Source organism: Colobus angolensis, unplaced genomic scaffold (genome assembly GCF_000951035.1).
Source record: "Colobus angolensis palliatus isolate OR3802 unplaced genomic scaffold, Cang.pa_1.0 Scaffold1, whole genome shotgun sequence".
NCBI lineage: Eukaryota > Metazoa > Chordata > Mammalia > Primates > Cercopithecidae > Colobus > Colobus angolensis.
This window is the reverse complement of record NW_012110918.1, coordinates 15,335,780-15,361,958: the sequence shown is the minus strand read 5'-3', so window position 1 is coordinate 15,361,958 and position 26,179 is coordinate 15,335,780. Positions and strand designations below refer to the sequence as shown.

The following is a 26,179-nucleotide window of genomic DNA, read 5'->3' as shown; positions in this document are numbered from 1 at the left end:
CAGTCCAGCCTGGCTCCCAACATGCTGTGTGGATGCAGATGGGAGCCTTCCCTTGGTGCATGCCTGGGCAGGGGCTTCTTCCGGCGTCACCCAGGCCCTCTGTGGAGAGAGCCCACCCAGCCGCCTCCTGGGCTGGACATGACCCTCATCTGGCACCCAGGTGGTGCCCTTCCCCCCTGCTTGGAGCCCTGCCCAGCTGGAATCTGCCCCGAGGCCATCAGCCTTTCCAGCGCCCCCAGCATCCTGATACCCAGGGTTCCTACAGCCACAGGGCACACATGGGAAAGGCCAGGCCCTGGGGTGGTAGAAGTGGGGGCCAAGTCATGCTTCCCCGGCTGCTCTGGTTCTGATTCATCAAACCCACGCCTTGTGTGTGCTTAGAAAAGAAAGAGATGATCCCGGGAGCCAAGCCGGGTTCACCGTAAACAAGTCACGCTAGAGCAGGCTGGGTCTCTTTCTGACTGACTCCAGCAGACACAGCTCATCTGCTCAAATCTCTGACAGCCACCTTACAGACAAACGAGGGGGTCTCTCACGGTGAGCCTCAGGGGTTCGTCCCAGAAGAAAACCAGAAGCAAGAGGGTCAGATGCACAGATGACAGAGTGGGGACGGACCTGGCGCTCTAACTGAACAACAGAACCAAGGCCAGACGCCTCCTGGACACCTGGAGCCACCAAACACAGCCTACCCAGGACACACATGAAGTCTTCCTTCACTCGGCAGACATTTGCTGGGTACCTGCCGTGTGCCAGGCACCGAACTGGCACTGAGGCTACAAAGAAGAAATGGCCCAGCCCTGTCCCCTGGTTCCTGCCACGCAAGGACAGGAAAGTCAGAAAGAGAGGCTGGCTTGGGTCTGGCTTGCCCGTGAGGGTCCACGGACCATGGAGAGAAGCCCCGAGTAAGCAGCAGCTGCTGAAAAGGCGAACGCTGCATCCGATGAAGAACTCTCCGACTAGGAGGATGGGAGCCTCTCCCCCCCGGTCACCAGCCTCCAGAGCCTCCCAGGAAGCGTGTCCAGGCAGGAAGCACCCAGAGCCCAGGGGATGGCAGACGGCCTTGACCTTCCTTTCTTCAGGCTGGGGTCTCTCAGGTCTGGCAAAGGGTCCGTGGGCGCGGTCTGCAGATCCTTCATCCGAGGCTCCAGAGGAGAGAGTCATTCTCCATGACCTGCACCCAGGGCGGGGCTGCCGGCAGAAGTCACGGCATCGGCATGGTGCTCCAGGGAGAACAAAGACCTGAGCCGCCCCGGAGGCTGCGCGCTCCCCACCTTGGAGTGTTTGTTCACACGGAGCCTTCCCACCTTGGAAGGCAGCTGGAGAGAGTGTTCCAAATTCCAGGAGCTCCTTCCTCCCAGAGGCTGCCCAGCACTCACAGCTGAAGGCCGAACGCTCCCTGCTGACTCAGGTGTCCCCGGACCCTGTCCCTGGGTCATCAGCAGGGCCCTTTCAGCTCCCTCGAGCCTCCCCTTGGCCCTGCCCCAAGCAGCCTGGTATTGGGGTCTAGATCTTCGGGATAGGAAGTGGGGTGAGTTCAGAGCTTTGGTCCAGACCTGCCTAGGTCAGAGTGTCTCCTTGAGCTCCTGGAGCACTTGAGGGCCCATGTGCAGCCACCAAGTACCCTGGTCTCTTCCTTCCCCACCATTCCTGAAGTGCCACCCAGGGAACCCCCGCCCAAGAGCCTGCTGCCCAGGTTGGCACCAGGTCAGGGCTTGCAACCCCCGGACGCTCCCTGGACCCAGAGGCCACCAGGGCTTCCCGCCCTCTCCCCTAAGGGGACTTCCTTCTTCTGGTGAGCATGGGCTGCCCTGGCAGGTGGCATGGCCAGGGCCAGTGGAAAGGGAGAGCTCGGAGCACCTGTCCAGCCCCCATATCACCCGCCCCACTGGTAGCTGTGGCAGAGCCGGCCCCTAGACAGCAGGGTGCTGTCCAGGCCCAGGGGCCCACACAGGCGGCCTGTTCCGTTCTAGGACCTGGGGCTGATGGCGTCAATGGGAGAGAACAGTGGCCCCTGCAGCCCATCCCCATGCCTCTACTTCCCCGTCTCCTCCACCCCAGGACCCTCAAAGACAGGCTGGGCCCCAGCTCCGGAAAGACTTTCCTGGAATTTCTGGAACCACGAGGCCTCCTCCTGCTGCTCCTCCCCTCAGGAGGGTTTCCAGCCGGGAATTGGTGGGAAGTCTGTGTTCAGCCAACTCAGGGCTTTTCCCAACACTGCCACCACCCAGGTGGGATGCAGCCTCAACTCCTAGTCACAGAAGCACAGCGGACCCTGCAGAGAGAAACATGGGGCTCCTGGGGGCCACCGGTCCCTCACCGCCACTGAGACTTCCCACAGAAGGCAGAGCGTGCGCTGATTTGTGTGGTCTTGATGCCCTCGGGTGGGTCCCGATCACCTCCGGTGACTTTCCGGCTACATCATTCCCATTCCCCAGGAAGTCTCGTCCCCTCTGAGCAGAACACCTCTTTTCACCGTCCAGAGATATGGAGGCTGCTTCCTGGTAGGGCAGGGGCGTCTCTGCTCATCTGTGATGGGAAGAGACATGTGACAAGAACCCACGAGGGGCACGCACCCCTGCACACAGGCTCCGTTTCTCTCACCTCTCACCACGACGTCACCTGCCTTCTCTGGACAAATGCAGCACGGTACAGAGTGCGATGAGGACCGTGGAAGGACCAGGGGACCCCATCTCACTACCTTAAGCCACCACCAAGGTCTGTGTTCCCCAACGGGGGTCACCGTCTGGAGCATTTATTGATTCACTCAGGGTCAGGCAGGTGCCAGCACTGTGGGCCCTTGGGGGGTCACACACTGTCCTTATGCTCAAGGGACCCTCAGCTTGCTAACAGGCTAGGTGCATTGGCTCACGCCTGTCACCCCAACACTTTGGGAGACAGAGACAGGTGGATCATGAGGTCAGGAGTTCCAGACCAGACTGGCCGAAATGGTGGAACCCTGTATCTACAAAAATATAAAAATTAGTCAGACATGGTAGTGGGTGCCTGTAATCCCAGCTGCTCGGGAGGCTGAGGCAGGAGAATCACTTGAACCCAGGAGGTGAAGGTTGCAGTGAGCCGAGATCACGCCGCTGCACTCCAGCCTGGGCGACAGAGCAAGACTCTGAGGAAAAAAAGAGACAGATTAGCATGCAGATAGAAAATGCCAAAGCACGGAGGGTCACTGTGGAGGGCCAGCCAGGGGGAGGGAGACAGGATGAGACTGGTGTTTTCCAGAACCCACATGGGCTCCTCCACCTGCCAGAGGGGACCCCACGTGGGCGGCAAGGGCCTGATGCCTGAGGGGCCAGCACCTGCCCCACTGCCCACTGGGGATCTGCAGCCATAGATGCCTACGGCCAGGTCCCTGGAGGCCTCTCTGCCGGGAGACCCCAGGATGAAACTCTGTCCTCTCTGCCATCCGTCGGGCCTGAGCCTCCTCTCAGAAACTCCCGCACTTGCCCTGATCTTCCATTTGGGCCACCTCGTCTATAACTACAGGCCTCATAGTCTGGCCGAGGCTCTGTCTCCTCCGCCAGGCGCTGCAGCCCTCGGTCACTGTGTTCTTGGCTCTCACGGCTTATGGAAAGGGTGAAGGGTAGCCATGGCTGGCCACTGGCCTGAGAAAGGCAGAAGAGAGGAGGCGATGGTCCCCAAAGCAACACCACAGTGAGGCTCAGCTGAGATGCCCCTCCCCAGGCTGGGAGGTGGGAGCGGAAGAGGCGTCAGTCGGCTGCCCGTGCCACAGTGCAGAGGCCAGCAGGGGGGCTTGGAATCCTGTGTTCTTCAAATGCCACGTGGGAGCCGACAGTGAGGGCCGCCAGACTCTGAGGCAGACACTCCCAGTGGATAGGTTGAGACCACACAGAGAACCTGTCCTCCAAGGCTGACTGGCCGCCCACTGGGGGCTCACCAAGGCGGGTCCTTGCCTGAGTGCCCAGGTGGTCTTTGGGGGAACGAGGAGAGATGGTGCTGTCGAGGAAGGGATTTCCAAAAATCGGTTCATCTTGTGTCGCAGCAGCACAGCTTGGTTCTGTGCCACAACAGCCGCCGGGTCCCACCTGCTGTCCAGGGTCTGCCTAGGTCCACCAGACCCTGCCCAGGGCTCATTCCCTTTGCCTGTCTCTGGGCCAAGCTTGGGGGGCCCAGGCGAAAGTGGGTGCAGGCTCCTCAGAGGATGTGGAGAGTGGGAGATGCTGTGTGGCATCTAGACCCCCCAACCTGAACTTGAATGGGCTGGGGAGGTGTCCATAATGGCCAGGCCAAGACAGAGCTGGGGAAAGACGCAGAAGCAGGACCCCCCAGCTCAATCAGGAGGGAAGGGCGGTCCTGTTCTTCCCTCTTTCCCTGCATTTGAGAATGAGAAACAAAGATTTTTTTCTCTTTTTCTTTTTAAGTGGGGGAAAGAAAGCCCCTGAAAAAGTTGGAAAGGCAGTGGAGGCTGCTGGACCGCTACAGTCAGCGGTTGGAGGGCCCCCATCTCCCTGCCCAGGGCAGCCCATGTGCAGTCACGCGTAGGGCTTACCTGCACACACGACAGTTTCACAGCCATGCAACCCGCTTAACCTCTGCCCAGGGCTGAGCAGGGATAGCACAGCTTCTTCCTCACCTGTGTCCTGGCCCCACTCATGGCTCCTCCCACTCACACCCCATCACCCCATTGCTCCTGCCTCATCCTCAGCTGCTTCCCTTTAGGACTTTGGGGTGGATGCCCCAGCTCCCCTGGGTGGCCGCCCTGGCCTGCTGACCACCGCCTTCTGCTGCTCAGAGGCCAGAGCTGCATGCCCCTATCCAGGCGGGATTCCCGAATCTGGGATGACTCAGTCACCTGTACCCAAGAGCAGCAGAGGGCACAGGCGCATCCCTGTCCACTGAGGAGGAAAGACCCACGCCTGTCCGGCAGGGAGGGTGGGGTTCAGACCTCCGTAAAGATCGGCGGATGTTTGGACGGTCTCGCCTTGGTTCAGGGGTAAGGTCGTCCCCTCCGGAGGTCTAGCACAGGCTTGCTTTCTGCAAGAAGACTTGGGACCAAGGAGGATGGCAGCAGAACTGGGAAGCTGGGCTGCGGGGCATCTCCAGTTCCCTAGGCTTGGATGGAGGAGCCCCCTGCCTACCCCCTTGGAGCCAGAGTCAGCTGCCCTGTGTTGCTGGGGACCTGATACCAGCCAGACCAGGAGTCTCTGGAGGCCTGTCGTCCACCCTCCTGGCCCTGCCAACTGTGCCCACCACGGATGCCTCCATGCCAAAGCCCAGCCCCCCGTTGATGGGGGTGGCACATGTCAGGGAACCCCAAGAAGCAGCTGCGCAACTTGCCAAAGCCTGGGGGCTCATGCCCTCCGAGAGCCGTGGTCACTTTTCCACCTCTTGGGGTCCTGAGGGAGATACGGGATCCACCCAAAGCTTCACGCCTTGGGAACACGTAGAGCTCAGGACACATGCCCATCGGAATTGGGTCAGCACACCACATGGCGCGTCTGCTGAGACAGGTCCTGCAGCGCACGTCCAGGTGAGCACCAGGACGGCAGTTTCCACGTTGTCACCGTCCCATGCTGTGGGGTGTGCACTGCATCTTCCCTTCTCAGCGCAGGGGACGGAGGTGCATCAGGGACATGGACACATGCTCCAGTCCTCGAGACCCCACTCCCAGCCTGCCCCACCGCCCGCGCTAGGGGCTGTTGCCAGGGAAGCAGCTGCGGTACAGCAGAGGCGGTGTCCTCCACCTCCCGGCGTGGCCCAGGAAGTGGTCACTTCCCCTCTTGGCACCTAGGGGCACCTGCTGCCCTGGGGCCTGGTCAGAGGCTTCCTGACCACAGGCAGAAATGCAGGGGAGAGCCTGTCCTTCCAGAAAGGACAACCAGGTTGGCCATGCAGGGGGCAGCGACAGCCGGACAGCCACTCAGACGGGAGTCGAGAGACCAAGCTCTGGCCACTTCGCCGTACCGTGACCTTGGCACGGCTCTGCCTCTCTGGCTCCATTTCCTCTGCCATGGGCTGAGGCCTCTGGCACTGTGACCCCAGGCTCCCCACTCACCGTCCTGACTCAGCACTCCTTTGGTTGCCCGCGACAGATGCCCTCCGGAAAGTGGCTTCAGCAGCCAGGTGCTTCGCCTGGCTGGAGACGCGTGGGAATGGCTCTCTGGGGCCTCTCGTCTTGGCTTTTCTCTCGCTCCCAGACTGGCTGCCTCTGCTCCGCAGGCCACATGGGAGACCATGCCACCAGCCTTCCATTTGTACCGACTGCAGTGTAGGCCTCTCAGGGACCCCAGTCTCCTCTACTGCCACTCCAGAAAGGATCCGGATGGCTGGAGCCAAGACCCTCCTACCTTCGGCTGGCATCCTGTCCCAGAAGCCAGTTGGCCTCTGAGGAGGGGTTCTCTGTGTGTGGCCTCCAGCTGTCCACCGGGAGTATCAGGAGGCCCAGAGCCAAGGATTCAAATGCAAAGGGCGTATTTGGGAGATGATCTCACAAAACCCGTAAGAGGCAGCGTGGAATTGAGGCGGGAAGGCGAAGGAAGCCAATAAAAGCTACACTGTGAGCCTGCTGTTGCCATGGGCAGCCGAGCTCAAATTGCTGGAGGAAGTGTGGACAGTGAGAGCCCCTCCAAGGCACCCCGTGGGAGCTGGGGTGTCCACCCACCACCTGTGCCTGTCGCCACCGAGGGCCTCTCCTGCACGCTGGTGCTCCTGTGCCACCCACCCGCCTTGCCAGTGGGCTGAGCGGGGAAACCTGCGGCTTGGCTGCATCCATGGAACTGGCCTGTAGAGCCCCTGGGGCCTGGGCCCAGGTCGTGATGAGCTTAATGGCCACCTCGGAGAGTCACCCGTGCATCCGTCCGGCCGATGCTGATGAAGCACCCGCCGCATGTCCGGAGTTCCTGCTGTGTGGCTACAGCCGAGACCCAGCCAGACTGAAGGCCAGGCTTGCCGTGAGCTCGTGGCCAGTCCACTGGAGAAGACCACGCAGGAAAAGCCTCACACGGGCCACACTGTGCTGCCTCGGGCGGCACCCCTGCCTTCTCACAGGGAGCTGGGGGCCGCGTGGCTTTTGTTTCCTGAGACCCAAGTCTTTGGGAGCCCATCTGCCCCCCAGTGTTTGGGTCCAAATGGGGACTAACTATAAAGGACTGGACTCAGCCACCCCCTGCCTTGGGAGAGGCTTCTGGAGGTGAACCCCAAGGGTTCTGAGTGGCGGCAGCAGGCTGGAAGAAGCAGGAGCATGGCGGGGGTCGGGGGACATGAAGAGGCAGCACCTTCAGACAGGCGGACCCTCGGGCCGGGCTGACATCTGTCTCCAGCTCACCACTTCGTCATCAGGACTTGAAAGCCAGTGGGGTCCTCGGGCTCCCAGAACTGCCTTGAGATGTCAGTGGGGCTAAGACACCGTGGAGGTTCAGCCTCTGTGGACAGGGCTGGGCTGTGGGAGCAGGGAGCAGAGCAGGCCAGGAGGCCTTGCACTGGGATGGCAGGAGGGAGGCGGCCTCACCTGCAGTTTGGGCAAAGGCCTAGAGGTGGGGCCTCTCTGTGTGAGGTGCCCCTGTGCTGTATCTCATGGAAACCATCTGCCCAGATTCTGCCAAGGATCCCAGCCCAGGGATGGGAGAGGCCCAGAAGGGTGGGGGAGAATCTGGCCTTTAGACCCTGCCCTCCCTTCAGCAGAGGGGACGGGCAACCCCGCACACAGAGGCAGCCTCCGCAGCCCAGTCCTCTCCCTGCAGCAGACAGACGAGGCGGCACAGACGGACAGCCAGCCGCTCCACCCCTCCGACCCTACAGAGAAGCAGCAGCCCAAGCGGCTACACGTCTCCAACATCCCCTTCCGGTTCAGGGACCCCGACTTGCGGCAAATGTTCGGGGTGAGTGTGTGCGGCCCCGCCCATCCTGCCCTCCACACCTGCCCCAGCTCCGGGGTGGCACCCACAGGCCCTGCCTTCCTGCCCACACCTGCTCCTCCGGGTTCCCTGCCTCCCACTGCACCGGGAGCCTCCAGGGCCCCAGGATTCCTTCCCTCCTGGGCCCAGCCCCGCCCTGACCTGAACCTGCTGGGAGGGTGGCAGGGAAGAGGAAGGCCTCAAGCTGAGGAGTAGGGGGATCTATTGTGGCTGCCCCTCAAACCCCACTCCTCCTGCTCCCAGCTAGAAGTTCACCCATGGTCCCCAGACCACCTGATCTCGGGTTTCCTAGAGTGCCTTGGGGCCTCGCAGCCAGATTGGTTATGACCACCCTATTCCCACATTCTGGCTTCTGGCTCCTTACAAGAGGGTACCTGGAGGGGCAGCTCGGCCTCCCACAGAGCAGCAGCTCCAGCCCTGGCCTCTCCTGTGTGCCTTGGGGCCGGGCAGTCAACCTCTCTGGGCCTGTGTCCCCTGGGCCCCCGGGTGGGGAACTTGCAACCGGATGCAGTCAATGGGAATTGAAGCCCGTCCTGGACTCCATGGGCCTGTTCCGGGTTTTGCACTGTGGGCTTCAGCCCCGGGGTCACTGAGAACGTGCAGGGCTGCCCCTGGGTCGTGGTCACTTTGTTGTTATTGGACTTGAATGCGCCTAGCAGGTGTTGATGCCTGCGGGAGGCTGGGGCTGCTGAGTGGTGGGTGCGCAGCAGCTGGGCGGCTCAGCCGGGCTCCCAGGCCTGCCCTGGCCACAGAGGACCATGCGGCCCGGCCATGTTTCTTCCCTCCCTCCAAACTCCTCTTCCCCCTGCCTGCCGCGGTGCCCACCCCACCTCTGCTGCGCAGGTAGACAGCCTCTGGCTCCTGAATCCCAGCCTCTCTCCTCATGCCCCCCTGACCCAGCTGGGATTTGCCATGCAGACTGGAGGCACCTGTGGCAGCCCAGGGTGGAGAGGTTCCCCTCCACCTACCCCCTGACGTGACCCCCAGAAGTCCACACTCCCTGTCTCAGGATCCCAGCCTGGTTGGATTTGGAGTTTAGACTCATCGGGGGGCTGGCATGACTTAGAATCATCAGATGGCAAGGACTCTGTCCCTTCTTGACCCTGGGTCCTGAGCAAGCAGCCAGAGTTCTCTGGGCCTGGGACTGCCCCTTAATAGCAGCTGACATGTTGGAGCTCTGGCTGGCTGCCCTCAAAGGATGGCATTTTGGAGTTCTGGCTGGATGCCCCCTGCAGTTTACATACACTCAGTCCCTGCAGGACGGGAGCACCATCCCGTCAGCTCCTTGGGTCCCTACGGGACAGGGGCACCATCTGCCATCGACTCACTAGGTCCCTGCAGGATGGGGACACTGTCCCCCATCAGCTTCCTGGGTCTCTTCAGAACGGGGGTACTGTCCCCCTCTTTTCAGCACCTGGCAGAGTTGGGATTTCATTGCTGTCTGGCCCCACTGGGGCTTGCTGTACCCCCCGCCTCCAGGACTGTGTGGAGGTGACTGGGAAACTCCCATCAGTTGCCTGCACTGCAGGCTTCAGGACAGGCCCTAGGGACCTCAGAACTGTTGTTTGGGGCCGTTCACAGTACCAGTGAGAGACCGGGCTGCCCCATGGGGACCGTGGCCAACAATGAGGGGGAAGAAGGCAACTAGAGCGTCATGACCCAGCTGGCCTGAGTGTCCTGCACAGGCCGGGCCTGGGTTCAGGTCACCGTTGCTCAGCACCCCACTCCAGCACAGCCCCACAACAGGCTGTGCAGGGTCCCGGGGGCCTGGGCAGAAGACCCTCCCTCCGCTTCCCTCTTTCCCACACACCCTTCACCCCATTTCCCCCCTGCCCAACCATCTCCACATCTCAGGGAGGCCTGAGGGTCCTATTTCCCAACCAGGGGTCCTGATCTCCAGTGGCCTCAATCTCCATTTCCTGACCCCAGCACTTTCTCTTCTCTGTGGCACTTTGTCCCTAATAGGCACTCATGCCCCTCTGTCTCCCCCTCCCCCATCCTTTGGAGAAGGGTCTCAGAGCAGACCTTTACCCTTTAGTGTGAATTAGGGGTGGTGGTCATGCCTTGGGTACCCTGTCCCCACTGTAACCCTTTCCAAGTGGCCAAGTCCTAGCAGGGTGAGGAGGGGACACTGGTGATGTGCCCATCCCCAGCTGGCAGCTGGAGTTAGTGTCCTGGCAGGAAAAGCTCCCCGAGGCAGAAGGGAGACACAGGCCTCCAGGAGAGGCTGGGAGAGCTGTCCCTACCCCCACACCACACCAAGGACCCTGTTGGTGGTGCCTTGGGCACCCTATCCCCACCATCCATCGCCCTCTCCAAGTGGCCAAGTCCCACCCGCTCCATGGCCAGAGCAGAGGCGGGAGGGGGTCCCAGGGCTCCTTTCCCGATCTGGGAGCCCAGGGCAGAGCCCAGGGATGAGCATCTCAGGGGCGGAGCGGACCGCCGGGCCAGTGGTCTTAACCCGCACTTTCCTGTCTGCCCCACTCCCTCTTTGTCTCTGTCTCTGCAGCAATTCGGAAAAATTTTAGACGTGGAGATCATTTTTAACGAGCGGGGCTCCAAGGTGGGTGCCGCACGGAGCTGCCGCCTTACAGCGCCGGCTGTAGGTCCCGCCAGGCTAACGTGTGAAATGTGCGTTTCCTTCCTGGAGAGCTTCGCGCCCGAAGACCCCTGAGCGACACGGGTGCTTGTATTCCCCGCTCTTCCACCCCCACCCGCCCCGCCCCCACCCCAGCTGTCTGTGCTGTTGCTGCCGCTGCCGCTTTTTCTTTCTGAGCCACCAGGACCTCTTGCCTGCACCCCAGGGCCCCTGGGCCCGGGCCCCACCCCACTGAACGCTCACCCCAGGGCACCACTGGCCTTGAGGCTTGAGGGAGGGGCTACAGAGAGGGCAGGCTGGGGAGGGTGTCCAGCGGAGACAAGCCCTGCTCCCCTTCCAGGAAGGCACGACCCTCCCCCTGGGCTCCGAGGGTGGAGATGGGGGGGGGCTGCCCCTGCAGGTCCTGTAGCCCAGCCTGGGCCCCCCACCCCAAGGTGGGGTTCAGGGGGCAGGCCTGGCCTGTGGTCAGGTGTGACGTCTCTTATGTGGCTTTGGCCTGTCCCTTTGGAGATGCCAGGTGATCAGCTCAGGCTGGGCTCAGGCTGGGCCAGCAGCTGCCCCCCTGGGGCCCATACCCCTCCTGGCATCCTGCCGGTGGCCCTAGGACAGACCTCTGGGCTGCCTGCGTCTCTGCCTCAACTCACCTGACTCAACCCCTTCTCTCTCTCCCCCCTCCGCCCCCCCCACTCCTCTTCTTCCTCCTCTTCCTCACCCTGTATCCTCTCCGTGCTTGTCCTTCCCCCTCCTCTGCTCACAGGGTTTTGGGTTTGTAACTTTTGAAACTAGCTCAGATGCTGACCGAGCCCGGGAGAAGCTGAATGGGACGATCGTAGAGGGACGGAAAATTGAGGTGCTCAGATAAGTGTGCGGCGGCAGGGATGCTCTGAGAGACCGTCCACCTGCCCCCAGCTCACCCAGCCAACCAGCCCCGCCACTGCGCACCCTTCAGAGAGCCTGGCCAGGGTCCCCTGGGGTGGGAGGAAGGGTTGCACTAAGGCCAGAGTAACTGGCTGCAGGCCAAGCCCTGTCACCTGTCACTCCTTCAGGCTCACCTGAGGTCCCCTCTCCCCTGCCTCTTCCCTCCTTTTCCTAGGAGAGGCCCTGTCCCCCACCAGACAGTGAAAGAGCCCCCAGAAATCTTGTATTTGGGGCTGGGCAGCTTCAAGGACCATGGCCAGTACACCTGGGCAAGGAGCCATTAATCCCCAGACCCTGCTCACCATGGAACAGCGACCGTCCCCAGCCTGTCCCCACATGGCCCAGTCTGGGCCCTGCAGTTTGCCCCCACCTTGGCCCCACTCCTCCCCTTGTTTGGGTAGAAGCAGAGTCAGCAGTGGCAATGGCCAGGGCAGAGGAAGAGACCAGGCCCCAAGGAGGAGCAGGGAGAGGGAGCTCTGGGTCCCTCCCTGACACCCACCCTCCTCTGTCCCCTCCTTCCCTGCTCCCCAGAGGCCCAGAGTGCCAGTGGGCTGTGTTCCCTTGCTGCGGCCTGGGTGTCTGGAGCTGGGTTCCCCCAACAGGCAGGGCAGCCAAAGGGTGGCTGGAGGAGGGCTGGGGCGAGCCACCAAGGCAGAGCCCTTAGGCAGGAGGTGAAGGGCCCGAGAGGTTTCCAGACTTCTGAAGGCACTGGCTTGGCCAGGCTGCAGCCCCATGCCCTCAGGGCTCACACTGAGGACACAGGGGAGGCAGAACAGCCCAGACCCCTTCCTGGGGCCTGTCACCCCTGCTGTTCTCGACTCCTTTCCACACACGCCTCATCCTCTCCATCCCAGGCTGCCCCTGGACAGCCTCACCCGGGCATATGTGTGGAAAATGGGTGACTTCGTGCCCAGAGCCCCTCCCTGTCAGCCTCGTCCTCCAGGAGCACACGGGCCCCGTCAGAGAGCTCTGTGCTCTGCAGCATTGAGGACTCTGGCCTCGGGGGAGGGGGGCATCATCCAGGAAGGGTATGCGGCCATCTCGGTGCCCATGCCTAGATAGGCCTTGGCAGCCTCAGGGAGGAGGGGGCATCCTGGAGTCCAGCCTCTTAGCTGGTTCTGGTTGGAGAACACTTTGTGGAGAGTCTACCAGGGAACTTCTCCAGCCGTCCTGGGGTGCCTGGGAGTCTGGGGCTGGGTTTATGGGAACACCCATGTGAAGAACACAGGCCGGCAGGCCTGGGTCTGGGGTCCTGGGCCAGGCAGGGCTTTAGCCCGCGCTGGGAGCAGTAGGGGCCAAGGTTCCCGGAGGGCAGGCAGCATGGTGGAGAGACGAGGCCCAGGCGGGAGCTGCTGGGGTTAGGGGGGCAGGGCGGGGAGGAGTGGCCAGTGGGTCTTCCAGGAGGCTAATCGTCCCTCTTCCTCTCTTTCCTTCCCTCTCCGGACAGGTCAATAATGCCACGGCCCGAGTCATGACCAACAAGAAGACGGGGAACCCCTACACCAACGGTAAGGGGCTAGGCACCCCCACCAGGCTGCTGGGGTCACTGGTCGGGCAGAGGCCCTGGGGACCTGAGGCTTCTGGATCCTAGGCAGCCCGCATCCCCAGTGTCCCAGCCCTGGGGCTGCTGCTCTGCTCCCGGTCAGAAGCGGGTGGGGCAGAAGAGGCAGGAGGAGAGCTGGGGGCCACCCACCCCACTCATGGCCCCGTACAATCAGCCATCGCCAGAGTCTCGCTTTCCCGAGCGTGCCTGGCCCCCAGAGGCCACGCGTGCAGGCTTCTGATACAGTGGCACAGCAGTGCCTTCCTGGATTAGGACTGACTTTCCCCCAGGGCCTTGAGTTTGAAGGCTTCTGTGCTGAGACCTGCTGCACCAATTCACGGTGTAAGCAGGCTCAAGGAGGGCAGCAGGGGCATGGGGGGCCTTGGGTGAGCTTCTAGACCTCTCTGAGTTCCAGTCTCTTCATCTGCAAAACAGAAATAGTGGCACCATCCCCCAGAGCTGTTGGATGACAAGTGACGCCTCTAAGCGCCATGAGCAAGGGCCCAGGGGGAGGTGCTCAGATTTTGTAGAATGTGATTACAGGAACTGCCTTCCTGGGGCCTTTCAAGCATGGGTGACGCTGAGGCCCCAGGCTGAGCCCTGCTGTCCACAACATGGGGAGACTGAGGAATCTTGTGCGTGTGCACCACACTGCAAACAGAGGTGGCCGGTCTTCCTTGGAGATGGATCTGCCAACGCTAAGTGCTGGCTCTGGAGAAGCGGAGGGGACCACTGGTGGCCACTGCAAGTCTTAACTCCATCAGGCAAGGGGCCTGTTTTGAGTGGAGCAGGTGTGTGTTGGGGGCCTCGGCTCATTCCTGCCAGGGAGCAGCTTCCCCCTCGGAGCCCTTAAAAGCCTCAGCGCTGCTCCTGGACAGGATGGATCTCCCTGTTGCCATGGACTCTCAGACGGTGTCACCCACAGCCTCTCATGGCCCCCATGTGATTCGGCCATACGTGGAGTCAGGTGACGACCAGTACGGAAGCTTGGATAGGACTGCCCAATCTGCCACCTCTCCCCCCAGCTCTTCTCCTGGTGTCCGATGCTGGGGTGGGGCCGGGACTCTGGCCTGGCCCAAGTTTGACTTAATTCTCGTGGCCTCATACCCTGCTTTTGAGGACTTACACATCTCCAATTCTTTTTAAAAATTTGGGAGTGCTCCCGCTTTGCAAGCATCCCGAATGCTTTCTGGATGTGACGCTTCTGTGATCTGGCACTTGGCACAGGAAGTAAAAGCGGTAGACATTTTTACAGGGTACAGGTGATCAGCCAGCGGGGCGTGAAAATCTCTGGAACCAGCTGCCCACTCTGTACCCAAGAGCCACACTCACCACTGTCTGGGCAGAAATGAGAATTCAGGGGAGCATGGAAATCAGAATGGACCCATCCCTGAATGGCTTGGACTGTGCGGCTCCTGAGGGGCACAGAACCCGCGCCAGTGAAACATCAGGGAATGGTGGGAGGTGGGAACCTTTGCCCACCTTTGCAGCAAGAGCCATTTCATCTCAATGTCTTCACCAGCCTGGGCACAGAGGGCTGCAGTGGGACGGCCCTGGGTTCTCTGCAGGTTGGCACCGAAGCCAACACGTGGGCTCTGGCGGCAAATGCCGAGGGACTTGCTTCAACACTACCCAACACTCTGGAAGTCATCAGTTGGGGGTGGAGGTTTCCATTGTAGAAAACAGACCCACCAGGTTTGCCCAGGTGTTAACTATGTATAGTAGAAACAGGCCATCCAGGCAGTTTCAGGCTGCCTCTGCCATCTGGGTTTCCAGACAGTGAAATGGAGCCAGCAGAGACAGGTGGAGGCTCCCAGAGAGGCAGAATTGACAGGTGAGGGCACCCAGGAAGCCAGAATAATTGGTGGAGGCATCCAGGAAGCCAGAAGTAACAGGTGAAGGTGCCCAGGGCCATCTGAAGCACACAGACAGCCTCCAAGTCTCTCTCGCCCAGTATGGACCAGAAGAGCCACTGGATGGAGTCTGGGCTTGGGGTCAGGGTCTGCAGGACTCTTCCATCATGGGCCTTCTAGTAAAAAGTCAGCCCTTGAGACTGGAGGTTTTCCCAGAAAAAAAAAAAAAAAAATTATTTCAGCCTGATGCAGTGGCCCACGCCTGTAATCCCAGCACTTTGGGAAGTTAAGGTGGCAGGATCTCTTGAGCCCAGGACTTCATGACCAGCCTGAGCAACACAGGGAGACCCTGTCTCTACAGATAGTTTTTAAATTAGCTGGGGGGGGTGGTGGCAGGCACCTTTGGCCCAAGCTACTCGAGAGGCTGAAGTACGAGGATCACTTGCGCCCAGGATGTCGAGGCTGCAGTGAGCTGTGACTGTCCACTGCACTCCAGCCTGAGCAACAGAGGAAGACAGACCCCCACCCCCACCCCAAAAAAAGTTTCTTCCCTCGTAACCTGGGATGTATCTTTTTGGAAGATTCCAAAGTCCCAGCAATGACGTTCAGACACAAGGTTGTGTGATGGTGGGCCAGGGATGCAAGGTGGGGTGAAGAGTTGGCCAGAGGGAGGAACAGACCCCGACCCTCCGTCCTCACTGCCTCCGGTCTGCCTGCCCTGCGGTGGGGTGGTTAGAATCTGGGTCGGGCTCACACGTGGCCCGGGCCCATTGCCACTCTCTGCAGATGTATCTCCCCAGCTGGCCAGTGGGCTCTCGTCCCTGCTCTCCCTCCCCGCACATTGCAAAGGGACAAGGAGCCGGGCCCACGGGGCATGCTGTAGAAAGAAGACCTGGGTACACTGAGGAGGGGGGAGGGGCTGGGCCTCATCAAGAAACCCTCCTGCCCACCCTGTCAGAATGCCTGGAGCCGGAGCCCACTCCAAGACAGCTGGTTTCCCCTGCAGAGGCCTCCAGGTGGAGCAGGTCTTTGCCCTGCTCCTGGGCCCCCGGGGGGGAGGAAGACTGGCCCACCTGCCGGAAGGGAGAGGCTGGGAGGCCAATTACAGCCTGGCACCCATGGAACGGCCAGGAACATGGGTCTGGCTGAGGGCTGCAGGCCGGGATCCCTGGCTCTGCCACTCCCCAGCTGGTGACAGGAGGTTGCTGTGCCTCTCCAGGCCTCTGTTCCTTCATCTGCAAAATGGGGAGGGCATGAGGACCCAGCGAGTTTCAAACAGCCTGTGTGGCTCACACACCGTGTTGCAGAAAACCAGCCCATCCTTATTATCATCCCCAGTCCAGATGCCCTTTCCTCCTCGACCTGCTCCCAGGCCACCTTCCCGGATGGCCGCTCTGGGGGATGGTGAGGATGGGAGGAAAGTGAGAGCAGGACTCAGCACTGGGAAGAGGGAGCCAGAGCAGGGCCTTTGGCAGGCAGTGGGGAGAGGTTATGGGCAGACGCCACGTGCCTTTCCTGCAGCCTCTGGCCACCTTCAGCTCCGATGGTGGGCGGTGCTGAGTCTGACTCCAGAAACCCTCATCCCAGCTGTGCTCAGGCGGGTGGATAAGTTCCACTTTCCCTCTCCAGTTATCTTTTGGGCGGTGGGTACCCCAGGCTTCGGGGGATGACGCCCAGGGGTGAGGGTTGCTCAGGGGCAGGCTGAGGAGGACCACAATTGGGAAAGAATCCTAGCAGAGCCCCAGGCAGAAGAGTCAGGAAGGAGCAGACCCTGGTGTTTTGAACCCAGCACTTGTTGGGGCAGTGTGGGAAGGGGGCCCAGCGCGGGGAGGCGCCCTGGGAGTGTTCCCAAGAGCTCCACCGGTGTCGCCGGGGTTCCCAGGCATAGGTTTTGGTGGGGAAAGGGTCGGGGAAGGCAGTGACTAGGTCTCCGTGCTTTTGTTTTAGGCTGGAAGCTAAATCCAGTGGTCGGCGCAGTCTATGGGCCTGAGTTCTATGCAGGTAAAGGCTGGGGCGGGGCGGAGATGGGATGAGACCAGTCACTTGGCCCGTGGAGCTCCGGGGGCGGGGCATGAGGGGCGGGGCCAGGTGGGCCGTCCCCGCCCTCCCACCGTGTTGACTGAGTAGGGCTCCGGGGGCGGGGCTTGGGGGGTCGGGGCTAGGTGTTTGGAGGTTTGGAGCGGAGTTGGGGGGACAGGTGGGACCCGCTGTGCCTCTCACATGTGTCTCGGGCCCCCTTTCCTGCAGTGACGGGGTTCCCCTACCCCACCACCGGCACAGCCGTTGCCTACCGGGGCGCACATCTTCGGGGCCGGGGCCGGGCCGTGTATAATACGTTTCGGGCTGCGCCACCCCCACCCCCCATCCCGACTTACGGAGCGTGAGTACCTGGGCCGGGGGAGGCGTGGAGGAAGGGGTGGGAGGGCGGGGAGGAGGGAAATGGGGAGGCCCTGCGCAGTGCGAGGGACTAGGCAGCCTTTCCAGACCTGGGGGGTCGTGGGAGCCCCAGAACTCAGCCCTGCAGCTGCCTCCATTATCGCCACTCCCATCCCCACCGTGGCGGGTATCGCCGAGGTCACTGGCGTTTAGGGGGACATTCAGAGCCCCAGAACCTTGTCTGGATGCTTTCATGGGGGCGTTGTCCACCCTTGAGGTCAGCGAGGGGCTTCTCTGAGCCCTCTCTGCTCGCATTCCCTGGGGTCCGGTGCCCTCCATCACTAAAGGGGTGGGGGGTGCAGCTGCCTGGGGTCGGGTGGGCCATGGGCCCCGGGGTTTGTGGGAGAAAGGAGCTGATCAGCAAGGGTGTTACTCTATTGTTATACCAAAACAGGGCACTGGAGCAAACGCTTGTTAAAATGCCAGTCCCATGGGCGGGGCTGGCACCGTGCCCCCTCCCTCCTCAGCAGACACCGGAGCCGGCCTACCCCACCTCTCCAGCGTTCCCACCACTTTCTTGTCCGTTTGCTTCCAGGGTCGTGTATCAGGATGGATTTTATGGTGCTGAGATTTATGTAAGTGCAGCCCCGCCGGGAGGGAGGGTGGGATCAGGTGTTCTGTGGGTCTCAGTGAGAAGTCGGCGTCTCCTCCCCTACTGCCCGCTCCTCCCGTCCCATCCCCCCCGAAGCCAGGAGGGCAAAGGGCACCATGTCTGCCCAGACCTACTGCCCGCTCCTCCCATCCCATCCCCCCCTGAAGCCAGGAGGGCCAGGGCACCATGTCTGCCCAGAGTGTGGCATCCCTAGGAATCCCAGCACAGCACAGTCTGGTTGTCGGTGCCCATCAAGGGAGCAGCCCTGTGAGCTGAAGGCGTCTTCCCATGGGCAAGGCTTCACATATTGGGGGCAGTGGGACTCTGCCACGTCCCTATAACCAAGCTGCGGTCAGTGAGAGCCCCTAAGGCACCCACAGGACGTGCTTCAAGAGGGGCCAGGAGGCAGGGCTCCTGGGTGCCTGTGCTCTGGGGCCTGCCCCCCTTGATAGGGTCTGGTGGTCTCTCTCCCCCTTCATGGGGCCACACTTGCTGCTTCCTCTGTCTCAGACTCACTGACGACCACCCCATGTACCCAGCCACCCTTCGGTCCTGGGCAGTTGCCCACAATTCAGTCACCTGCTCATGTGAGGCCAGGACGTCATCTGAGCTCACGTCCGCTTGTGCCTTTGACCTTTGACCCTTCCTGGTGTCCAGGACACTATCCAGAGTCACTGTGCATTCTCCTAGCTCCTCGGCATCCAAGTCAGGCCTCACTGGCCTGGTGGCAGGTCTGTGGGCACCTCTTCTTTGCCAAGGCCTAGCACCCAGCCAGATGAGTCATGGGTACCCACTAGTGTGTGTGGAGTGCACAGATAGGTGTGTGAATGAATGAGTGAATGAAAGGAGTGGACAGGCAGACCTGCCTCGCCCCGAACTGTGCCACTTGGCCATCTGCAGTCCTCGGTCCTGCATTAGACCAGAACTAGGTTCCCAGGCCAGGCACCACCTAATCCTTACCCAGCCAAGGCTGGGAGGCTGGAAAGGTTTGCAGTCCCTCCCAGGGCCCCACCCACATGGGGTCTGTCTCTCCCGACTCAGCCTTTCCCTGGGGAGCTCCACTAAGTCCTTCTGCTGTCTTTCCTCCCACTTACCCTACAGGGAGGCTACGCAGCCTACAGATACGCTCAGCCTGCTGCAGCGGCAGCAGCCTACAGCGACAGGTGAGGCCAAGGGCCGGTGCTGTTCTGGAGCAGGGTGGGGAGAAGATGGACACAGATCCCTCGGGGGCTGGGCCCAGACAGGCAGGAGGCATAACCCACCCTTCCAGGCCTGGTGGGAGCAGGGTCGGGACCGGGGAGCAGGTCTGAGTGTGGCCCTTGAGCCAGTGAGCCCCTGACTTCCATCACTTCCTGCTTGCCGCATGGGGAGGCTGTGGAAACCCGAGGTGGGGACAGCAGCTCTGATTCCCAGTCCCCGCCCCCCGCCCCGCGCCCACAGTGGCTGTCTGTCTTGGAGGCAGACGCTTGAGTGCTTCCTCCTGGGGCAGCCTAGCCTAGTGCCTTTCTTTCCCCTTGGACATCTGGCCTGGTGGCAGCTGAGCTCCACCGCTCTGGTCTGGGGACCGCTTGCACCCCCTCCCTCCCGGCAGCCCCGGCTCCATCTCCCTGCAGTGTGGTGTACAGGGCACCATGGCCCAGCCCTGCCAAGGAGCTGAGAGTTCCTGCACAAACTGCTGAAAGTCATGAGGGACACAGTGCCATGTTCTTGGGGGCAGTGTCCCTGGTCCCTCCCCATTGATCCTCCCTCTCTTTTCTTGAAACCCTCCCCAGCATTTACCCCGTTCTTTTTGGGGTAGAAGTTTGTTTTCCCTGCAGACGAGCTCCATGACGATGCCATCCCCCCTCCACGTAGCACTGAGTGGAGCACACTCCCCCTGTCAGGGTCAGCACACTGTGGGCATATTGAGAGGGCAAGCCTATTGTGTTCCAGAAGCTTCCTTCTTAACAAGGAGGAAGGGTAGGCCTTGCAGGAGGGGAGGGTGCCCATGTAGCCTCTGGGAGGAGGTGAGAGGCCCTTGCCACCCCTCACCTGCCCCCTCCCCCACCCTCCTCCCACGCTCTTCCCCAGTTACGGCAGAGTCTACGCAGCTGCCGACCCGTACCATCACACCATCGGGCCCGCGGCGACCTACAGCATTGGAACCATGGTAAGGAGCCCAGGCCCAGCCCCGGGTGCCAGTCCTAACAGCTGGGGATGGGTGGCGAGGCCCTTGGGGGAGAGGCCGAGCCCTCTGGCCTTGGTCCCGGAGACTTTGGAAAGACCACGTCCTGGATGTGAGTTAGGATGAGGGGAGGGCCAGCCCCTCACGCCCTCTCCCAGTTGTGGGGAAGCAGGCTGAACGGCTGATCAGCCCACCATACCGTTTGGTCCTCTGGGGAGCACCCCAGTGTGCCTGATCCATTTCCCTGAGCTCCATCACTATGATAAAGTCCTGTTGAGACCCCTCCATTCCCATTTCCACCAGGAAAACCTAAGAAACCAAACCAGGGCCACCTCTCCTTCCCAGCAGAGGCTCCCAAGGCCCCAGGACTGTTTCTGCCCACGCCACATCCCCACAGCCCACCCGCACTGCTGCAGCCCCCTCACATCCGGGAGGGGAGAGTGGGCTACTGGTTGCTTCTCACCAGGCCCTGGCTCCTGGCTTCCTGGGGGCTCCTGGGGTCCTGGGGAAACAGTGCCTGCTCTGCCCCAGTCTCCTCCCTCAGGCTGTGGGGTGGAAGGGGCGGGGCGGGGAGGTGCGCGGCGTGGCGTGTCTGTGTGTGTGTGTGTGTATGTGTGTGGCCAGCTGTCGACACGTGCAGCCCAGCTCACTCTGCACCCAGAGCTGCTTCCAGCAAACACCTGCCTCCTGTGCCCACTGGCCCCAGCCCCGGGGTGTGAATGCGGGTTTTAGCTAGCTTGGCATCCAGCATCAAAGATGAAAACATGTTGGGGGAGTAAGGAGGGAGGAGGTTCAGAGGCAACATGGATTTTTCCCATCTTCCTTGGTTTTGATGACTCCCTCCAATTTTTGACTTGCCTTTTCAATTTTTAATGAGCCTCAGACACCCCCAGCAGCCTGTGGTGGCTGCAGAAAGCCACAGAGGCAGGCCTGGCATGGCCCCACCCAGATGGAGGTGCCATACCCTGGCTCTTGGGCCCTCCGTGCAGCTGCAAGCTAAAAGCTTTCCTTCATGCACGGAGGGTTCCTCCTGTGTTTTCACTTTTTATTTTTAAGATTTTTCTGGCCGGGTGCGGTGGCTCAAGCCTGTAATCCCAGCACTTTGGGAGGCCGAGACGGGCGGATCACGAGGTCAGGAGATCGAGACCATCCTGGCTAACACGGTGAAACCCCGTCTCTACTAAAAATACAAAATACTAGCCGGGCGAGGTGGCGGGCGCCTGTAGTCCCAGCTACTCGGGAGGCTGAGGCAGGAGAATGGCGTAAACCCGGGAGGCGGAGCTTGCAGTGAGCTGAGATCCGGCCACTGTACTCCAGCCAGGCGACAGAGCGAGACTCTGTCTCAAAAAAAAAAAAAAATTTGTTTTTCCCCAATTTTTTTTCTCTTGCACTTGCTGTGTTCTTCCCTTTTCTGACAAAACTGGGTGGTGGGAGGGTGGGAGGCCCCTTCAGAGCCCTCCCTGACTAGGGGCAGCCCGGGACATGGGAGAGCTGGAGCATCCAGGACCCGCTCTCCCCAGCAGGACAAGGCTGGGCTCCAGGTGGGCCCAGGAGGACCCAGAGACCCCCCCCGCCCCCCAGGGAGCAAGTCTCTGGTGCTGTGCCCAGCACACTTGCCTCTCCCAGTGTAGCTGGCTTCAGTGGCCCCATGCTCTTCAGCCAAGGCCCAGGAACCCACCAGGAAGTCCCTCAGTGCCCTGAAGATGCCCTGTGTCACCCAGCTGGGGTGCGAGGAGGTGGGGCCTGAGCTGGGACCCCCCTCGGCATAAGGACAGTGAGAGGCCAGGCCTGAGCCCAGAGATGTGACCCAGAAGCGCTGTTGGCCATGACCCCAGAGCGCCCCCCCACACTGGCCCGAGACCACCAAGTCAGGCAGGTCCTCACCCCTCCTGTTGCCATGACAGCCCAACTTCTTTCTCCCCAAGGAATATAGAGGGAAAGGAAATGAGACTTAGCTATTTCTTTTTGTTTTTCCTTTTTTTTTTCTTTCTTTTTGCTTTTTCCCCTCTTCCAAAAGACGGTACTGATTGGCTGTTTTTCATCTTTGATGTTGCAGGCTAGCCTCTGCCGAGGAGGGTACAGCCGCTTCACCCCCTACTAGCAAGAGACCCAGCCCCTAACAGCATTCACACTGACTGTCTATTACACACCAAACCCAACAGCCCAAAACCAGACACAGCCACCAGAAGACAGTGCGCCCCCCCCCGGCCAGCGCCACGCACGGCTGGCCCTCTGCGCCTCTAAAACCCATAGGTTTTTCTCTGCAGCCACTTGGTCTCCCCACCCCACCTGTGCTGGTGTGTGTGTCTTTGACCCTGGTTTTTCCTGTATGTCTGAAACTGTGATTTCCTATTTTGACTTTGTTGATGTTGTACTACCCGAGCCATTGCAGGTACGGTACGCACACCGTGGGGTCCAGGCTGGGCCAGGAGACCAGGCAGCCCCCGACCCAGGTGTAGCAGTAGTGCCCTATGAGGGCAAGAGCCACGTTTCCTGGCCTCCTGGGCTTCACAGAACGACAGAAACGCCCGGCAGGGCCTCCCCCAAAGCCACCCCGCCAGCCCCGTGCCACGGCCCTTGTATCCAGCACCCTGATATAGGGAGGGAGGGGCTCCAGGCACCCAGTGTGGGTTTCCCCGGCCTGAGGGTGCTCCCGCAGGCTTTCACCCAGCCAACCACAGGAGTAGCCACACCTCTCCTTGCCCTATTCAGCTGAAGCTAATATTTTTAATTAAATTTTATTGATGATATTTCTTGCCGACTAGTCACAAGCATGTCGCGTAGTGTGCAAACTGCCGTGGTCACGCCAGTCTCCGCGACTCCTTAACATGGCTGCAGCAAAAAATGGAAATGTGGAAAGGCGTGTCCTGGTCCCCCCTCAAGGCGCCCCTTAGTACCGCAGGGCCAAGGCCAGGCCAGCCTTGCAGGGGGGTTGTCCTGGAGGCACAGCCTACTTTCCCTGTCCCCAAGCTCCGAAATGTCTTTATTGGGGTATATTCCGGAAGGAGGGGTCCTCAGCAGGAGAGCCGATCAGGGGCAGAATGCACCCTTCCTCAGGCCCTCCCCTAAGCACAGGCCAGTCAGCCCCCTCCCTGCATTAGGGAGACTGCGGGCAGGGCATCGTGGCCTGCGGGCCGCTCCTTCCTCAGCCCTGGGACTGGCCAGCCCGGCACATGGCGCTTCTGGGGAGATGCTGGCTGGGACCTCAGTTGAGCAGAGCCCTGGGCAGCTGCTGGCCTGCCTGGGAAAAGCCAGCCCAGACAGGCACAGTCCCTTCCTGGGGCTGGCCTGGGGCGTACACATCTGCACCTCCATGACAGGGAAAAGTAGCCTCAGGTTCTGAGTGTGCCATGGCTGGGCTCCTGGGGCTAGAAAGCCAGCTGGAGGGTGTGGGTTCCCCACCAGCCAGGGCTGAAGTCCTGCCGCCCACCAGGCCCTCGCCGTGGGAGGCCCGGCTCCCCCACCTCCCGTGGCCAGACCATCACCCTCTGCTATCTCATCCAGGCCACCTCGAGGCCTGTGTGGGCCCAGCCTCTCCACTCACTCTGCCCTGCTCAGCTCTGTCTCCTCCTCATGGCCCCAGGTGTCCCTTCCCATCCCGGGCTGCCTGGGCCTCAACCTGGCGTCCACCCACACTCACCCCTGGAAGATGAGGGTGCTGGAAGCTGTGGGGCAGGTGTGGCGGCGCCAGGACTCTAGGCCAGGGGCCCCATGCCACGCGGTCCTGTCGCCCTCACACCTGCTGCACCTCCCCCTGAAGCTGCAAGTCCTGCCTTTCTGTTTCTGTTGTAGTGAAACCTTCCACCGTTTCCTTCTCGGACCATGAAGGGCAAAAACAAAAAAACAAAAAAAATCACAAAACAAAAAAAACAAAAAAAGATGTTAAGATCCAAGCAACAAAAAAAAAACCAACCAAACCAAGAGGCATCCAACCAAGTCCAAGTCCCGCGTCCTGGCCACACGCCCGCACCGAGGGAGCACGCTGGCAGGGGCGCCGAGGAGCGGCGCCGGGACTGGACGGCCCCACCGTGTCCTGGCCGGCAGCGCAGTGGGAACACGCCCCTCCGACTCAGGCAGTGGGGGAGTTGGAGGGGAAGGGGCCTCCCTTGCGGGGCCCGTGAGGGGCTCTGTTTTCCATCCAGTCTTCCTTTCCCAGCCCCCAACTCCCAAGGCAGTGTGGAGCCCAGCGGCGGCAGAGCAGGCCCGGGGCCTGAGCAGGGAGGTGCTGCTAGCAAGACTTGATCTTTGTGGCCAGCTGTGCCGGGGGGCCGGCGGGGCTAGGGGGTGCGGGCAGCTTTCATCCCAGGGGCTCCACTGGGCCCCGTCACCCTCGTGTCGCATCCCCTGCGTCCCACCTCCCTCATGCCCGGCAGTCCCGCCCGTGCCCCCAGCCTGGCGAGGAAGCCGTCCAACAGTAGCCCCGGGACCAACTCCCAACAGGAAGGGCTGATGTGGCTCCAGGACTCAGGGGCGCTCCACGGGAGGACGAAGGAAGTCCAGCCAGCCAGGAGCCACTCCTCACACCTCCGAGTGTGGCCAAGTGGGCCCTGAGACCAAGGACTTGCTCTCCCTGGCCATCTCTCCCTTTCTGGAGGTGGCCCGGGGCCTGTGCACACCAAGGCTGACTTCGTGCTGCCTACTGGGACCCAGCCCTCCCTGCCGCTCCCCTGCGAGCCCAGTCCACCGTGGGCGGCCAGGAACGGGCCAGTGCCCGGCTGCGCCTCGAGGTTGGGAGTCTCAGTGGCTGTGGGCCTGGACGGGCACAGCCAGAGCAGAGGCCCATGGGGAGGGCAAGGGATGGGGAAGCCTGGGCCGGCCCCTTCCCTGCTCCCAAGGCAGGTGTCCAGGTGGTGGGAGCAGCCAAGCTCACCTGGTGGGAGGAGCAGAGCAGGTGGCAGGGAGGAGCTCCTGGCAAGGCAGAGAGCACTGAAGTAGGGAAGCAGCAAAAAATACAGGCTCCCGACGTGACTCCACTGTCTCATGAAACGTCAGAAATTTAAAAATACACCTCACTTTCTATTCAGCATCAGCTACTGAAGCTATCGAAATGGAATTCTCCTTTTCTATTCCCGTTGTACATAGCCCCACGCCCTGCCTCTGGCTTTGTCCTCTGTACAGAGCCCCCTGTCCCCTCTGCTGTTCCGGACCCTTTTCTTGCAGCAGCTCAACCCCCTGACTCAGATCCCCAGGACTGCAGCCGAGCCCCGGGCTTCCTTTCTTACCATTCTGTATGCTTCCAAGGTGTGACCATTCCAACTAACAGTATTATTAAGATGATTAATAAAGATTTCTTTCTTCAAACCAGGACAACTCTGTATGCTGTGGCAGCTCCTGGGCATGGTGGGTGGAGGGCATAGCAGCCCAGGCTGCAGGATCGGGGCCCGGATGGGATGCAGCCCTGCCTTGGCCTGGAGCCAGGTGGCAGTGGCGTCAGAAGGCCCTTCTAGGCAAAAGACTCCAGTCCCAATCCTAGAGTCGAGGCTGGTCCTCTGCATCCTGCCCCAGGACGGGCTGGGTGGGTGGCAGCTCATAGCAGATCTGTGCTGCCTGGCCTGCCTCTTGGACTCAGGTCGAGGCCAGCCCTGGTCCCTTCTTTCCTGGTTACAGTGTGCGCTGGACACAGCGTGACCTCAGAGCAGAATGCACCTCAGAAGGCAGAAGGCTTAAACGTGGTGACCACACAGCTGTGCTTGGTCGACCCAATGCAAGAAAGAGCACGGAGCTAGGAGGGTGTGGGGACATGGCACAGAGGCAAAGGTGGCTGGTGCTCCAGCCAGTTCTGCACCCCTAGTGTAGCCCGAGCTGGGGCCCATGAGGAGCCATGTTGCTTCAAGGTAAACCCACTTCGCCAGCCTGTCACCCCTCCTGGAAGGTGGCCAGGAGCTAGAGCACAGCTGCAAAGGGTCAGCTGAGGAGGGGACGGGAAGACGAGTGGCAGAACTTGAACCCAGAGCTCAGAAGCCTGGGGCTGGAGCCAGGGCTGCACAGGGAGCCAGCATCCAGCGCTGGGCTGGTGCTGCCTGTGCTCCACCACACCAGGACTCGACGGCACTTTTCACAATGTCAGACCATTTATTTCAGAGCAGTTACACCCAGCAGAGGGGCACAGGCCTAAGTGCTGGCATATTAATTTTCCCGCACGCGAGCCCTGCATGGCAGTGGGGCTGGGGAGCCGGGGCAGTGCGATT

The 26,179-nt window shown here is 61.2% G+C and overlaps 1 protein-coding gene across 2 annotated transcripts in view; it reads left to right on the top strand.

Moving 5' to 3' along the window:
• RBFOX3 (RNA binding protein, fox-1 homolog (C. elegans) 3) overlaps positions 1 to 25,298 on the top strand; it is a 431,835-nt gene extending 406,537 nt beyond the window's left edge. Inside the window, exons 6-15 of one of the 2 annotated variants that reach the window (XM_011957187.1) lie at positions 7,713 to 7,850; positions 10,396 to 10,449; positions 11,243 to 11,335; positions 12,851 to 12,911; positions 16,747 to 16,800; positions 17,047 to 17,179; positions 17,771 to 17,810; positions 18,929 to 18,990; positions 19,898 to 19,976; positions 23,784 to 25,298. In XM_011957187.1, the coding sequence (XP_011812577.1) occupies positions 7,713 to 7,850; positions 10,396 to 10,449; positions 11,243 to 11,335; positions 12,851 to 12,911; positions 16,747 to 16,800; positions 17,047 to 17,179; positions 17,771 to 17,810; positions 18,929 to 18,990; positions 19,898 to 19,976; positions 23,784 to 23,786 (717 nt within the window). In that variant the 3' untranslated portion in view covers positions 23,787 to 25,298. Of the gene's footprint in view, positions 1 to 7,712; positions 7,851 to 10,395; positions 10,450 to 11,242; positions 11,336 to 12,850; positions 12,912 to 16,746; positions 16,801 to 17,046; positions 17,180 to 17,770; positions 17,811 to 18,928; positions 18,991 to 19,897; positions 19,977 to 22,047; positions 22,742 to 23,783 lie in introns of those variants that run through there. The other variant, XM_011957113.1, reaches the window with a different exon arrangement.
• The last annotated feature ends 881 nt before the right edge of the window (positions 25,299 to 26,179 follow it).